This window comes from Poromitra crassiceps (assembly GCF_964638095.1).
Source record: "Poromitra crassiceps genome assembly, chromosome: 18".
NCBI lineage: Eukaryota > Metazoa > Chordata > Actinopteri > Beryciformes > Melamphaidae > Poromitra > Poromitra crassiceps.
This window is the reverse complement of record NC_139636.1, coordinates 3,618,870-3,636,120: the sequence shown is the minus strand read 5'-3', so window position 1 is coordinate 3,636,120 and position 17,251 is coordinate 3,618,870. Positions and strand designations below refer to the sequence as shown.

Below are 17,251 nucleotides of genomic sequence, written 5' to 3'. Positions count from 1 at the left end.
GATAGTAATAATAATCAGAGACTCTTTCCAAGTTGATAAATTAAAGTAATTTGTGTTGCCCTGCCCACCTCTGATTGTACAGAACAGACTGGGACTAGAGTTGTGCATCTCGACAGTTATGGACGGATGGATATGATGGAAGTTCAAAGGGGCACTGAACCTGAAATACATGGACTTGGTGCTGGAGATACCGTTATGTTTGGAGTGTGTGTTATTTCCAGGGTCGACTGCTCTGGGCCCTGGCGCTGTCCATCCCAGCTGTAGAGGAGCTCTGTCGACTCCGAGCGCTGGACGCTTTGGACTGGGCACTGCCCGACGACATGCGGCTGGACATGCGGCCTGCATCGTACACACACAGACGCACACACACAGAGTCAATTCACTTTCTATAGAGGTTTGAAGAGCGGCTTCCAGACGCTACAGAGGACATGCCACCAAGAGATTTTGAATCTCAATGGGACATATTGGCAAAATAAAGACTAAATAAAATAAATGAGATAAAATGGAGGAGTGAGAACAAAATGAGAGGTTTCAACATTATCGCCTCTTCTTCCCTGACCCCATGTGGAGACGGACTAAGCTTTGTATTGCAAAAGAAGATCCATGTTCATTCGCGGAACTTCCTCGTCCAAATGATGTCATAATGATGTCATTTGGAGCAGTTTTGCCATGGTGTCACTATTGCTGTTACTGTCACTATCACTGTCACTACGATTACTGGTCTCTCTACCTTCATTCACCCAAATTCCTGGTCCAAATGACATCATTATGACATCAGTTGGACCAGGAAGTTCAGCGAATGAACGGTCAGGTCTCGGTCCAACATTGTTCATTTGCATATAGTACTGCTTTTGTAATAATAGAAAGCTGGTTGAAAATGGGCAACATGGCCCTTTAACACTAAAACACTTAACATGGCCACAGTTAACAACACTTAAACCTGGCCTTTTATGCAGCCTGATATTTAAAGTGTGGTCTTACTGGAGTCTTCGGAGATGGCTACGTCGTCCAGCTGTTGCTGGATCTTGGCCAGCTCGTCTGATGTAAACCTCGACCTCCTCTCTGCTGCCTGGAGCTGCTGCTGCTGCACTGAGCGCTTCCTCCCCACCAGGCAGGAGGCCGGGACAGAGCCCGTCATCAAACCTTCTGGAAACTTCTGAGCCATCACTTTAAGACCTGTGAGAGGACAGCAGAACACTGATCACTTTAAGACCTGGGAGAGGACAGCAGAACACTGATCACTTTAAGACCTGGGAGAGGACAGCAGAACACTGATCACTTTAAGACCTGGGAGAGGACAGCAGAACACTGATCACTTTCAGACCTGGGAGAGGACAGCAGAACACTGATCACTTTAAGACCTGGGAGAGGACAGCAGAACACTGATCACTTTCAGACCTGGGAGAGGACAGCAGAACACTGATCACTTTCAGACCTGGGAGAGGACAGCAGAACACTGATCACTTTCAGACCTGGGAGAGGACAGCAGAACACTGATCACTTTCAGACCTGGGAGAGGACAGCAGAACACTGATCACTTTAAGACCTGGGAGAGGACAGCAGAACAGTGATCAGTAATCGAGCATTCGATTAATCGGATAATAACCACTTTTGCGTTATTATAGAGCAACAGTAATTATACAAGGGGAAATAAGACATGTCTCTTAAAATGAACAACTATTGGTTTCCTTTTTAGAAAAATAATTAATTTTATTTCTTAAATTGCATACAACGGTATACAATAATAAAGTGGAATGGTTGTCAGGCTGTGGGACTCCATTTCCCAATCCTCCCCAAGCAAGTGACACGTGTCCCCCAGATACACCTCTATAGCTATGCTCATCGTCTGTGTGTGTGTGTGTGTGTGTGTGTGCGTGTGCGCGCACATGTTTCAGCGGTTTAGAGCCGCTCTCTCATAGCGTGCCAAATTCTTGCCAGATTGCCCATGGGACCTGAGGAATCAATTCTCCATTAATTTCCCCATAGACATTTCTTAAAATCCTTATTTAAAGAGTTTAACATGGACAAACCAAGCGATTCAGCTCTTTTCACAATCAGGAGAGACCATAGAACACTTCACTCGGACAGACCCAAAAAATAAAACAAAATAACGTACCTCCAGACAGCATAAACAGATTCTCGAATCCTCGCTCGCACATGGTGGTGGCTGCCTGGCTGGCCAGCCTCTCGTCCTCATCATACACGATGATGATCTTCCCCGTTGTATTTTTCTACAGAGCGTGGGTTAAGGCCAGACGAGTCGATATAGACAGACATACTGTGTATTTTTCTACAGAGCGTGGGTTAAGGCCAGACGAGTCGATGTAGACAGACATACTGTTGTATTTTTCTACAGAGCGTGGGTTAAGGCCAGACGAGTCGATATAGACAGACATACTGTGTATTTTTCTACAGAGCGTGGGTTAAGGCCAGACGAGTCGATATAGACAGACATACTGTGTATTTTTCTACGGAGCGTGGGTTAAGGCCAGACGAGTCGATATAGACAGACATACTGTGTATTTTTCTACAGAGCGTGGGTTAAGGCCAGACGAGTCGATATAGACAGACATACTGTGTATTTTTCTACAGAGCGTGGGTTAAGGCCAGACGAGTCGATATAGACAGACATACTGTGTATTTTTCTACAGAGCGTGGGTTAAGGCCAGACGAGTCGATATAGACAGACATACTGTGTATTTTTCTACAGAGCGTGGGTTAAGGCCAGACGAGTCGATAGACAGACATACTGTGTATTTTTCTACAGAGCGTGGGTTAAGGCCAGACGAGTCGATATAGACAGACATACTGTGTATTTTTCTACAGAGCGTGGGTTAAGGCCAGACGAGTCGATATAGACAGACATACTGTGTATTTTTCTACAGAGCGTGGGTTAAGGCCAGACGAGTCGATATAGACAGACATACTGTGTATTTTTCTACAGAGCGTGGGTTAAGGCCAGACGAGTCGATATAGACAGACATACTGTGTATTTTTCTACAGAGCGTGGGTTAAGGCCAGACGAGTCGATATAGACAGACATACTGTGTATTTTTCTACAGAGCGTGGGTTAAGGCCAGACGAGTCGATAGACAGACATACTGTGTATTTTTCTACAGAGCGTGGGTTAAGGCCAGACGAGTCGATATAGACAGACATACTGTGTATTTTTCTACAGAGCGTGGGTTAAGGCCAGACGAGTCGATATAGACAGACATACTGTGTATTTTTCTACAGAGCGTGGGTTAAGGCCAGACGAGTCGATATAGACAGACATACTGTGTATTTTTCTACAGAGCGTGGGTTAAGGCCAGACGAGTCGATATAGACAGACATACTGTGTATTTTTCTACAGAGCGTGGGTTAAGGCCAGACGAGTCGATATAGACAGACATACTGTGAACACCTTCAAAATACTGTACATGTGATCATTTGAGGTTATATTACAAGCAGAAAAACAGACAAATGAGAGGACTGGGAAGAGTTGTGAGTAGTTTGTGTTCTAGTGAAGGATACGTAATGTAGCACGTCCTTTGTGTAGGGGTTCATTGTTCGAGACAGCGTGGCGATGGGGAAGCTGTGTGCTGCAGGGAAGAGAGGCGATGAAAACAAATATAGAGAGATGAGAAAAACACATTGAAAGACAGTCTTACAGTCTGTCCATTTGACATGATTCACTCCACCCAGGTCATGTGACGTGTGTGTCAAAGTGTTAAAGTACAGTATGAGGATGAAAGGCTATTTATGCAAGACATAAGTCTGTTATATTACACTTTGTTATGTTAGCAGGGGTTCAACTGAAGAATGCACTATAATATGAACTGTAGACATTACAGTACATTCACGACAGCAAGCCTAACAACATATCTATTGACTTGAGCACCACTCTATACAGTATATACCTGAAAAGGGCCTTTTTGGCCATAAAACATCTGACAGAGACGTGCTGCAATATGTTTGTCATAATGGCGTTCATAATGGTCATGTGACCAGACCAGTAATGTTTGAACAGTTCTTTCAGACTATAAACTCCTTTAGCGGCTATGATACAGGCCGTTAAAGTCCTGTGACTGGTTGACTGAATAGTGTGTCTGATGTTCTGCCTTTAAGCATCAAGAACCCTGATGGCCATCGCAGTGTTTTCCGCTGAGGATGAGGCAGTGGACCTACTGTTGATGATGAGGCAGTGGACCTACTGTTGATGATGAGGCAGTGGACCTACTGCTGATGATGTGGCAGTGGACCTACTGCTGATGATGAGGCAATGGACCTACTGTTGATGAGGCAGTGGACCTACTGCTGATGATGTGGCAGTGGACCTACTGCTGATGATGTGGCAGTGGACCTACTGCTGATGATGTGGCAGTGGACCTACTGTTGATGATAAGGCAGTGGACCTACCGCTGATGATGTGGCAGAGGACCTACTGCTGATGATGAGGCAGTGGACCTACTGTTGATGATGAGGCAGTGGACCTACTGCTGATGATGTGGCAGTGGACCTACTGTTGATGATGTGGCAATGGACCTACTGCTGATGATGAGGCAGTGGACCTACTGTTGATGATGAGGCAGTGGACCTACTGCTGATGATGAGGCAGTGGACCTACTGCTGATGATGAGGCAGTGGACCTACTGTTGATGATGTGGCAGTGGACCTACTGCTGATGATGTGGCAGTGGACCTACTGTTGATGATGAGGCAGTGGACCTACTGCTGATGATGAGGCAGTGGACCTACTGTTGATGATGAGGCAGTGGACCTACTGTTGATGATGAGGCAATGGACCTACTGCTGATGATGAGGCAGTGGACCTACTGTTGATGATGAGGCAGTGGACCTACTGCTGATGATGTGGCAGTGGACCTACTGTTGATGATGTGGCAATGGACCTACTGCTGATGATGAGGCAGTGGACCTACTGTTGATGATGAGGCAGTGGACCTACTGCTGATGATGAGGCAGTGGACCTACTGCTGATGATGAGGCAGTGGACCTACTGTTGATGATGTGGCAGTGGACCTACTGCTGATGATGTGGCAGTGGACCTACTGTTGATGATGAGGCAGTGGACCTACTGCTGATGATGAGGCAGTGGACCTACTGTTGATGATGAGGCAGTGGACCTACTGCTGATGATGAGGCAGTGGACCTACTGCTGATGATGTGGCAGTGGACCTACTGCTGATGATAAGGCAGTGGACCTACTGCTGATGATAAGGCAGTGGACCTACTGCTGATGATGAGGCAGTGGACCTACTGTTGATGATGAGGCAGTGGACCTACTGCTGATGATGAGGCAGTGGACCTACTGCTGATGATGTGGCAGTGGACCTACTGCTGATGATGAGGCAGTGGACCTACTGCTGATGATGAGGCAATGGACCTACTGTTGATGATGAGGCAGTGGACCTACTGCTGATGATGTGGCAGTGGACCTACTGCTGATGATGAGGCAGTGGACCTACTGCTGATGATGAGGCAGAGGACCTACTGCTGATGATGAGGCAGTGGACCTACTGCTGATGATGAGGCAGAGGACCTACTGCTGATGATGTGGCAGTGGACCTACTGCTGATGATGTGGCAGTGGAGTGGACCTACCGCTGATGATGAGGCAGTGGACCTACCGCTGATGATGTGGCAGTGGTCGTACTCCTCGCGCTCCCGGATGTCCAGCAGCAGGTAGGGGCAGTCAGGGTAGGGTCTGTCGTCCGGTTGGGGGCTGGAGGCCGGCATCACCTTCACCGTCTTCTGACCGTTCCTGTCAAGGTCCAGCTCTCCCACACCGCTGATCACACTGTGAGAGGGCAAAGGTCACAGGCTGCTCCACCCCACTCAAACTGTGCCCCAAATACTGTTGTAAAGTTAAGAAATTTACCACGAGAGGAAGGGGGTTGTGGCCACATTTACCACTGGTACAGGGTTGTGGCACGAGGCGAAGCCGAGTGGTAAATTTCTTTTCTACAATAGCTACCACATAATATAAAAAATACACAATTGTAACATTCAATTCATTTATTTACAATCATTACTGGTTTCAGAATACATTTATCCTTCCGCCACAGAATATAGTTCCATACACAACCAGGTTGAATTCTTCCTTGCTGTTGTTCTTGAAGTCAGGTGCAAGATTCTTTTGAGCACACCAGGTCTGGAAACATCGCATTGCCCAATTTGTTTGTTTGACAGTCCCAGGTTCACTCCGTGACAACTCAAGCTCAGCCAGTTCTCTCTCCCCAATTTCACCATGTCGTTCTTTGTTCACTTCACCTTCATCTTCATCTAACCACTGCTCAAAACTCAATCCACCCAGTAAATCAAACGTTACTACGAAATCGGACATTTCCTTGTTAGAGATTTGTAGACTGACAGGCTAACAGTGGGCGGAGTCAGCACAGGTGTTCTTCATTCATCAGGGAGCGGAGTGATACTGCGGTTGGAGCCGAACTGTAGATTGTTGGCCCATTTACCACTGTTGCCAGCCAATCAGAATCCAGTATTCACTCATGCTGTTGTAGAATTTTTTTTGTTTGTTATGGGGGTGTTGTTGGCATTGTATGCATTTGTATGCAATCAGATTATACAACCTATGCCAGGCAAAATCAGTCAATCACAGAGAGCTAGAACACTCGTTTGCCCAGAAAGGTACCCTGGTATTAGTTTGCCATTAGAGGTGGAATGAACTATGCAGGGAACTGAGGTTAGCCGATTCAGTATAGATACAGTGGGTCACGTTACTTCCCGTGACTTGTGTGTGTGTGGCCGTGGGGGAAAACGGGAGGATTTCCCCATGCTGACCAATTGACCACATGTCTATGACGAGATACCGCCTGAATATATCATCTTTTAAATGCCTTCTTAAATCCACATTTGTAAACCGGCTTTGATGTAAAAGTTTAATTTTTTATCCTTTTGGTCCATTCATTCCTTTTTCTTTGTATGTAAATCTAAATAAATGTAAATCTCCGTTTTTAGGTGCTATACGTTTTTGGTAAGTGCTATACAAATAGTTTAAGTTTATTACTGAAGACTTGCTAGCCAAAACATGTGAGCATTTTGTGACGTTTGCGTGCCTTTCAATAACCCTAGCGCAATGCAAGTAATGTTCTTCCTTTAGTACTTAGGGGGTTGATTAACTCATTGAGTGCCAATGACGTCTAAAGACGTCAATTCAAATAGTAACGTAGAGTGCAAATGACGCCTAAAGACGTCAATTGCGTTTTTTGACGGTGGGACGTGGATCAAAGCCTGATGCATCTCCCGTACAAATATGGTGGATGTTGAAGGTGTTCAAGCTATTTTACGGACCCATTAGGTGGCGACAGTGCTCTCCAGATTAGAGAAAGGTGAGGAAAAACAGCAGAAGAAGCCCCGTGATGAAACGGAAACCGATGCATGCTGGAGCCAGAGCCGTATAGATTGCTCTGGCTGGAGCTAACGTTAGCTGCGAACAGCAGTCAATCCGCTCCCACAACTGAGCCCCTCTGTCTCTGCTGCATAGTTTCTCCACACGATTAGCCGCCAGAAAAGCAGCACCCGACGCCGAAGGGCCAAACCATTCTCAGCAGTCCGGTTTGGCTTTTCGGTGTCGCGCTGGGAGCCGGCGCACAAAAACGGAGCGCTCCGAAAATAGACGCTGGGTGCGTGTTAGGCTGTGTGTTAGTGTGGGGATGAGTTTCTCCCAGCTCCGCCGGCATGCAGGCTGTGTGTTGGTGAGTTTCTCCCAGCTCTGGCATGCAAGCTGTGTGTTGGTGTGGGGATGAGTTTATCCCAGCTCCATGCAGAGATTCGTCGCCTGACGCAGGTAGCAGAGATTCGAGCAGAGAAACCAGAGACACTCCCACGGAGGAGGAGTTTGCAGTTGAGGAGGGTGGGGCACGCAGGGCACCACACAACTACACCACGTCACTACATCAGAAAATATTAGCTTCAGAGTCAGTGATGTGCTTGAAATGCTTCATTTCACAAAAGGCTCATTATCTCTGCTTCTAATTTGAAACGTCTGTTTTTGGTAAAATCAACCTATCTTCTCCGGCTGATAACTAAAGAACGGAAAATGATATCAATAAACTTTTTTTTGCTGATGATACAATAGAGTTTCATCGTTCTTTGTGCGTGTTCGGTGTTTACATAGTAATATCACACAATATTCTGTGGGCCTCGAGAAATCACTGAAAACGCTCTGAAAGGGCTGGCACTGGGAGCATCCGTTTTCCAAAAGTGGCTGGCACTCAATGAGTTAAAAGGTATGTTTCAGATCCACCTCTTCCTCCTTTAGTACTTAGGGGGCTGATTAAAAGGTACGTTTCAGAGCCAAACATGAAACTGACTCCCAGGAACACGACTCGCCAGAGCAAATGGAAGTGTGGAACTGAGCCAAACAACGCATCACAGCACTTTCCCCTTGTGTAGGTTTATCCTAACACTGCCCTACTTTCTCTCTCTCGCTCTGAATTCCTCGACCCAAAAAGTCCCAGAAACCATGTACTTTGCAGCATTGTAGGCCAAACCATAACAAATGTCATTTCCAACATAGCCGATCGTAGCCATTTTGGATCTATGGCTCTCAAAAATGTTGCCCGCATCTCACAAGAGGCATGGTGGCTATTTTTTTTTTTAAACCTTCATAGATGACAAATAAACTGAGAAATGAACCTCCACTCTCCGCAGTCACGGAATTTCTCAGAATGACGCAACTATTTCAACGGTTGAGAAAAGCATAAAACTCAAACTGCGATTTTTCAAAAAGTACAAAAGGTATAAAAAAAATCTGAATGAGAGCAATAAAGGACTAAAAGTGGTGACCTTTTTAAAGTTTGAATGGATTCTCTAGCCTAAAGTATGAAAGAGTAGTGAGAGTTCATAGTGGCCATGATTTGAACTCCTCCCATAGACTTCCATTGTAAAAAAGCTAAAAAGGCATTTTGGTAGGATCATATTTAAGTGATTTTGAAAACCTTCCGCTCATAGGATTCCTTGGGACTTTTTTCTGTCATTCAGAACATATTGAGGACACAAAATCCATTGAGTTTGCTCATGTTGCAATTAGTGAGAGGTTGACCCAGAATTTGGTGTAAAACGCCTGGACTATTAGTACTTAGGGGTTGATTATTGAGTGCGTTTACATGCAGACAATAAACAGTTTATTAGCGGATTTCTGGAGTTACCTGATTATTCAAATGGTCATGTAAACAGCATAAACCGATAAGCTTTACCCGTTTATGGCCGTAATCGGGTTATGAATAAACCGATAAACATACCTAGGTTTTTGGCCAATAACCTGTCTTTTGAGTGCATGTATACAGCGTATCAGGTTTCTTGTGGGTTTATACATCTGCGCATGTACAAGTTGCATGTAAAATGTTGAATTACCGCCGCCTTCTGGAGAGAAATCCGACTAATTGACTGAATCATGTAAACCCGGGTTTTTCCTATTGTCGGATTATTAAAGTGCATGTAAACGCAGAAATCAGATTATTGCCATAAACTGATTACTCACAGTTATCAGTTTATTGGTGTGCATGTAAACACACTCATTGATGATTCCCTGTCCCGTACATGTTTCTTCCACCTTAGAAACATAGCTAAGTTCAGGTCTGTCGTTTCACATGATGAGCTAGAAATGATCATACATGCTTTTGTTTCATCACGTTTAGATTACTGTAATTCTTTGTTTACTTGCCTCAGCAAGGCATCTCTCGACCGCCTCCAACTGCTCCAGAATGCTGCGGCCAGATTGCTGACCAGGGCAAGTAGGTCTAGTCACATTACCCCTGTCCTGGCCTCCCTGCACTGGCTTCCTGTTAATTTCAGGATCCAGTTCAAGGTGCTGGTCATCACTTATAGAGCCTTGCATGGTCAGGCACCTGCATATTTGTGTGACCTGCTCTATTCGCATGTCCCCAGCAGGTAAATGGAATGGACTGGTAAATGGACTGCATTTATATAGCGCTTTTATCCAAAGCGCTTTACAATGTGCCTACATTCACCCATTCACACACCGAGGGCGGCCAGCTGCCACGCAGGGTGCCGGCACAGCCATCGGGAGCAATTTGGGGTTCAGTGTCTTGCCCAAGGACACTTCGACATGCGGACTGGAGGAGCCGGGGATCGAACCACCAACCTTCTGATTAGTGGACGACCCGCTCTACCTCCTGAGCCACAGCCGCCCCCATAGTGATCTCAGTGACCCATAGCAGGTCACTGAGATCTGCTGACCAGGGTCTTTTGGTTGTGCCCCGCACCAGACTCGTAACCAAAGGTGACCGAGCCTTTGAGTCTGTAGCTCCTAGGTTGTGGAATGCTCTTCCACCGGTCTTGAGGGCTGCGGCCTCAGTTGAGATCTTTAAAAAGCAATTGAAAACGTTTCTGTTTAGACAGGCATTTGTTGCCTAGACTGGCCTGATGTTTTGTTTCTCTGTAACCCTGCTATCCTGTACTGCTATTTCTCCATCTCACTGTTTCACTTTGTATGCATTGTCCTATTTTTGTGTTTATTTTGTGTTTCTTAACCTGTGAAGCACTTTGTGAGTCCTCTCTGTGATAATGCTATATAAATAAAATGTACTTACTTACTTACTTGATTAAACAGTAAGTTTCAACTTCTTCCTCCTTTAGTACTTATAGGGGTTGATTAAATGGCAAGTTTCAGATCCAACTCTGCCTCCTTTAGTACTTAGGGGCTGATTAAAAGGTAAGTTCAGGATCAACATATTCCTCCTGTAGTACTTAGGGGGCTGATTAAAAGGTACGTTTCAGATCCACCTCTTCCTCCTTTAGTACTTAGGGGGCTGATTAAAAGGTACGTTTCAGAGCCAAACATGAAACTGACTCCCAGGAACACGACTCACCAGAGCAAATGGAAGTGTGGAACTGAGCCAAACAACGCATCACACCACTTTCCCCTTGTGTAGGTTTACCCTAACACTGCCCTTTTCTTTCTCTCTCTCTCTCTCTCTCTCTCTCTCTCTCTCTCTCTCTCTCTCTCTCTCTCTCTCTCTCTCTCTCTCTCTCTCTCTCTCTCTCTCTCTCTCTCTCTCTCTCTCTCTCTCTCTCTCTCTCTCTCTCTCTCTCTCTCTCTCTCTCTCTCTCTCTCTCTGCACCCCCCCGTCCCCCGAAAAAGGTGGAGGTGATGTCAACGCTGTGCCAGTTGAGAGGCCGTGGCCCCCATGGAGAGGCCACAGGTAGAGTTACACTCCTGGGGTTCCTGTCTGACAGCAGATGGAGGGAGGTTATTGGGAGGTAGACAGAAGGGGAAACAGGGAAGGCAGGGGGGCGGGGCAGCTGGGGTCTCTCTGCTGGGACACAAGAGGTGGATTATTGAGTGAGGACGATTGTGTCTGTGTGACAGTAAATGTAGGAAATGTAAGGTGTTTATAGCCAGTACATGTCAAATAGTGAGAATGATTTAAGATTTTTGCATGCATGCGTGTGGTGGTGTAGGGAGAGAATTTAACATTGAATCTCTGGTTGGTAAGATTGTCTCCTCTTCCAGCTATTTTGGCAAATCATTTGGAGCTCCTATTCTATTCTGAACATGTAAAAATGCTGATGGTGACTGGTGAATTGACAGTTCCCACTGCTGCCAGCACACACTTTCAATGTCTTCATTTTTCCTCGGGATGTGGTCCAGAGACCTGGAGGCATATTGATGAATTTGGATGTTGTTGGAAGTTGAAGTACCTTCAAAGCCATCCATTCATCTTCAAAAATGGTCAAGGCCTTATTGTATTTTTCCCAAACCCACAAACTTTCAAGGGGTTTCCAAGCCTGTGGGAACACTGTAAAAATATCTGCCAGTGAACTCTGAGGTGCTTTGGCATCCACCACATATGCTGTGTTACAGTATGCATTAGGGGTGTCACGATACACTCAGTTCACGATACGATACGTATCACGATACTGGGTTCACGATAACGATACGATACGATACGATTTTAACAATATTTTTTTTAACTTGAATAATGACAATATATGACTGGAAAAGTAGTATTTTATTTGAAATGCACAAATACAAAACATGCTGTTGTGGGAAATTGTTATTACAATAACAACTAGAAAAAACATGAGATTGGAGATAAGGCTTATCTTGAAATAGAATGAGTTACACCGTCACTTAGATTTACTTTGAACTAAAAGGTTTCTCAGCAGTATAAATTCTCATTATGCATCTTCAGTTTTTCTTCAAACTCAAACAACAAGACTTTTCTTAGTCTATTTTTTATGCATCTTCAGTTTTTCCTGTCAAGTAAACAGTTTTGCCAGAAACTCAATTGAATGGTTTCTCTCCTGTATAACTTCTCATGTGTCTCTTCAGAGACTTGTTCAACTGAACTACTTTCCACACATTGAACTTCAACAAACAAAGACGTTTCTTTGTCTACTTTTGAAAAAAAAAAAAAAAAAAAAACTTTTTTTTTTTTTTCACGATATGAGATTTCATCTCAACGATACATATCGTGACGTTTTACTATCGCGAAATTTCGTGGGACGATATATTGTGACACCCCTAGTACGCATGTTACAGTCAATACAGTGTTGTGGAGACGACCAGCTAGGCTGTGGAGAGGGCTGACCATTACCTCTGCAGTGTGGAGCGGGGGGAGCAGGCGTCCCCGGCCTCGGTGCTGTGCTCCTGGAGGTGAAGCGGCACGGGCGAAGCCTGGGAGGAGCCGTTGGTGTACTCAGACAGACGCTCCAACTCCGCATCTGACAACACAGACAGGCGGTCTGGAGGGTAGGGCGGGGGGAGGTGGTCAACAGATTGTCAGTATCCATATAACCCATGTTAATGCAACCCGATCTCCACATTTTTTTTTTTAAATAGCAAAGTTTGTGGACCAACGTTTCTATGTTACAATTTCGGCTCCGAAATTGTAAAATGGTAACGTACGTTTCTACAGGGGTGGGCGTGGTTTATGGAGATTTTCTGTTTCTAACCCCTCCCCCTACCCTAAAATCTCAGAACGTTACCATTTTACAATTTTCAAGCCGAAATTGTAACATAGCAACGTTGGTCCACAACGTTGCTATTTACAATTGCCTGTGAGACTGTGTTGGTTCGGCTTAAATGTTCGAAATGTGTTTCTTAGACAAATATAAATAGTGAAGTTGATCCGATGTATGAATTTCTTTCCACAGCCTTTGCCTTTCCATCAAGGCAAAGGGCAGCTACTTTAAAGAATCTCAAATATAAGATAGTTTTGATTTGTCTAACACTTTTTTGGTCACTGCATTCCATTTGTGTAATTTCATAGTTGGGATACCTTTACTGTTTTTCTAAAATGTTATAGTAAAAATAAAAAAATCAACTTTGACAGGGAAATCCAATTATCATAAACCTGTAAATAATCTAAGTCCAATTTATCATAAACCATTAATGACCTAAACTCAATTGAATGTAAATCTAATTTGAATAAATGTTATGATTGTGTACAAGCACAATTTACAATAAGATGTTTAGAATAAAAAATGAATTGAGAAATGTTTGAAGATGTGGTCTTAGATGACTACACAAAATATTACTACAAATATTCCTCTTGAAACTGCCAGGTGTATATGTTTATATGACCCCACAATTGTTTATATTAATAATTTTGTTGACTTGTTTGTCAATTTGTTGTCCATGGGGATCAATTAAGTTTAATCTTTTTTTTGCCTAAATAAGTAATTGTGTCTGTTACTGTACCTTCAGGGCCGGGGGAATCTCCATCATTCACACTTTGGTTCAGGTCTGATACCGACGCCACCTGAAGTATCTGGGGTGAAGAATATGTTTGTCATTCAAACAAATGAGAATGGTACTGTGGAGTCTGTAAATGAATGTAACAAACCAAGCTAAAGGACTTCAGAGCTATCCATCCGTATTCTCGACTAAAATGCAGAAGTGCATCGTCACAAGTAGTCCATCAATTATGAAACACTGTAAACAGATCACGTGTTCTCACTGCCTTCCTTTCCTCCAAAATGCATGCCACAAAAAAATAAATCTGCATTAGCTGGACCTTCCACTAGAATCATGCAGGATGAGAAAACATCACACTAAAGGGCATTTTATTTATGGTGGTGGCCACCGAACCACGATCATATTCTATCATCATCCATGATACTGCCCTTAATACAAGGAACAAATATATTTCTCTTACCAACTGTGCAAACGTTGTCACTTTTAGCCGTTTGAAGAGTTCATCCTTTCGATACCTGTAATCTGAGAGACACAAACGCTTAAACTAAATCTAATACAGCATGTACAGTAGGAGAAAGGAACCTTAAATCCCCGATGACAGGCTTGAACATGTAGTTTCATTTAGGATATCCACTGAAAGTAGTCAAGAAGATGCACAAGAACATGCAAAAGGAGCAGTAAAAAAACATTCCTAAAATCACCAAGACTAATCATCAGTGAACATCATCTCTGCGTCTGGCTCACCTGGGTCTTGGAGGTCCTCCTTTTCATCCTCCTCCTCCAACACCAACACTTCACTGAACCTCAGCTCTGCCCTCTCTGTTCCCATGCTACCTTCCAGGCAATGCTGCCCCAACTACGCCCAAAGCACCCTGCCCCTGCTCGCTTTTATCACTGCTATTGATGCTGATCTGACCCACAGCGTGACCGCACTACCTCGCACACTCTCCCCTCTGTCGAAAGCCCCTGTTGGCACCCGAGCAGTCTGTCCTAATGCTACAGCTTCAGTCCCACAGAGGGAGAATTGTGGACAACAGTACAATCAGCCATTGGAGACTGAAGGAATCCGTGTTGCTTATCCCTGAGAAATCGGCCAGGAGGCCAAAACAAAATGGCCACCGGCTACAAAGTGCTTATTCAACTGGGGCTGACCCAGTAATTAGTGGGGAAAATATCAGTGGGATAGAGCTTCTCCGGTTTACCTCTCAAAGAGCACGGGCTGACGGGAAGAGAAACCCACAGATCCTTGGAAAACAACAAGTGCCAAGTTGGCAAACCTTAATCCAAGTGTACTACAAATAGTCCAAATCCACTTTAATCCAAGAAAAAGATGCTTAGTAGGGCTCATCTCGCTCCTGATTTTCTCATAGGTAAGAACAAACTGAGCGGTTGTAGTAGCTTGTGATGGGATCATGTGCAAGTTGTACAGCATCCTGCCAAACGACGCTATCTGTTCAACCTTTTCACAGTTAAGTGTAGAATGGGCCACATTCAAAAGATGGCAACCTCCTGGCAGGGGTGCAGACTCACGGAGTGTGAAAAAGGTGACAGATACCGGGGCAGACTCAGAAACTACACAGAAATCACTCACTTAAGTGCCTAGGATCAAAAAGGTGACTAATTTGCATCCCTGAATGATGATGCCATTCAAGCTTGTTTCTGCCCTCAAAAAATAAATGAATATGGTAGCAGTATAGTGTGGCCAAGTAGTGGTTAGAGAAGCATACCTGACGAAGCCTCCTGCGTGAGCCGTGAGGTGAAACATTGTTGGTTTGTTTGGTGTGGGGGAAATAAAGCATGGTCGGAGCATTATATCGTGTGCGGTAACCTTTTTCCCTAGTGGTGTTTACAGAAGCCAATCGGTAACTGAAATAGAGCCCTTCACTGAACTGAAATGTAGGCCCTAGCCCGGCCCGTGCCCGAGAAAATCAAGCCGTACCTTACCCGAGCACTAATTCCGACTATTGGGTCTCGGCTACCGTCAGGTTCAGGTCGGGTAGCAGACCTCTATTGTGTGTCTGTCTTTGCCTTCCAGCCTGTGACAGAGCAGCAGGGGGCAAGATGGTGTGTGAGGGAGTGTGTCTCTGGCCCTGCCCAGCCTGATAATGACACAATGTTTTTTCTTCTTCAGCGAGCATAACGAGCCCTACCCGACCCCTAATTAAACAGGCCATACCCGGCCATCGGGTTCGAGTCGGGTAGCAGCAGACATCTAACTGAAAGGTCACATGTTCGCAACAGCAATCTGTCCTGACAAAGCAGGACACTGGACCCGAACCTACTCAATTGGCTCCTGCCTAGTGTTTCAGCTGAACGCCACAGACGTGAAACGTGAATCCCTGACAGATAGAGAGCTTGATGGTTGGACACTTTAAACGGTGGGGCAGTGACGTAAAATAGTAATGACAACAAAACCAGAGGCTGCTATATTTATGCACCTATTTCAGTGATATGATACATAATGTCACAATCAAACATCACCTGTTGTATCCTGGTCATTTCTGATTCCTCTTCAAATAGACTTACTTTTTTTAATCTCCTCCAGCCTCTCCATATACTTTGATAGACTGCATCCTATCAAATGAGACATACCGATAACATAAAGAGACACATTTCCAGTTGCAAACAGTTATAAGACACACATAACAAATCCAAATGTGTTATAAATAGGATCGGCGCATCTGCATTCTGCACATAGAAATTATACCTGTGTCCAACCTTGTCCTTACGTGTTGGTACTTGGGGTTTTGCGGTATCCTCTTTATCATGTACTGAAAAGACAACATGAGCTTTATGTTTAGAACTGAACAATCAAAAGCTGTCGCTTGGTAGCTACGATAGCTAGCATGAGCTAACTTAGCTTGCCGCAGCAAGGCAGGATGATGCAGGTGCACGGTGTCGTTGATATGGTAACACTGACAAGACGACAGAAGCTTTCATGTTTTTGTTAGCCGAGGCTGGACAAACAGTAACTAACGTTAGCTAGCTAGCTACATGAAAGAGCCGCTATGCTTGTTAACGCGGTAACGACAGCTAGCTAGTGGGAAAAAACAGTAATGTTGTCATTTACCTCTTTACTACCAATACTCCGCTTCAACGACATCTTTTCAAATCAACATACCAAACATCAATTTCGAAGTTTAACAAACGCCGTGCTGATTTGTCTGTCCAGTCCCATGGACCAATTACAGAAGGTGATACTGCGCCGCGGCTTGTGCGCCCCTGGTTGATTTGGAGGGGCTGACTCGTTGCTTAGCAGCGGGGGACGCTCCTCCTCGATGCTATGCTGCCTTCAAGTTACTCAGGAATAACCGTGAACAACATTTAAAACGACACGATTTTGAGTGTCCAGTCCACACGTTCACAATCGCTTATAGCAGGCAGAGGCCATTATTGAGGATTGTTGTACATAATGTTACTTCAAATTAATATACTTGGTTGTTTCCTTGTTGGGGTTGTTCAGTAACGGTTGTTCAGGACATCTGAACGCTCTCGTTAATAGTATTGTCAACTATGGAGCTCATATTTACCACTTCCCCCGTGTGAAGGGAATGCAGCACTGCTGT

The 17,251-nt window shown here is 44.7% G+C and overlaps 1 protein-coding gene across 1 annotated transcript; it reads right to left on the bottom strand.

Moving 5' to 3' along the window:
- Positions 1–22: 22 nt before the first annotated feature.
- cep41 (centrosomal protein 41) lies at positions 23–16,788 on the bottom strand (the record flags this gene model as incomplete). The annotated part of the gene is made up of 11 exons (XM_083654860.1): positions 23–339; positions 982–1,176; positions 2,117–2,231; positions 3,517–3,584; positions 5,629–5,798; positions 12,583–12,730; positions 13,689–13,758; positions 14,146–14,207; positions 16,212–16,259; positions 16,393–16,456; positions 16,756–16,788. 11 exons carry the CDS (start codon positions 16,786–16,788, stop codon positions 212–214), a joined length of 1,101 nt encoding a protein of 366 aa, XP_083510986.1. The 3' UTR covers positions 23–211.
- Positions 16,789–17,251: the final 463 nt, after the last annotated feature.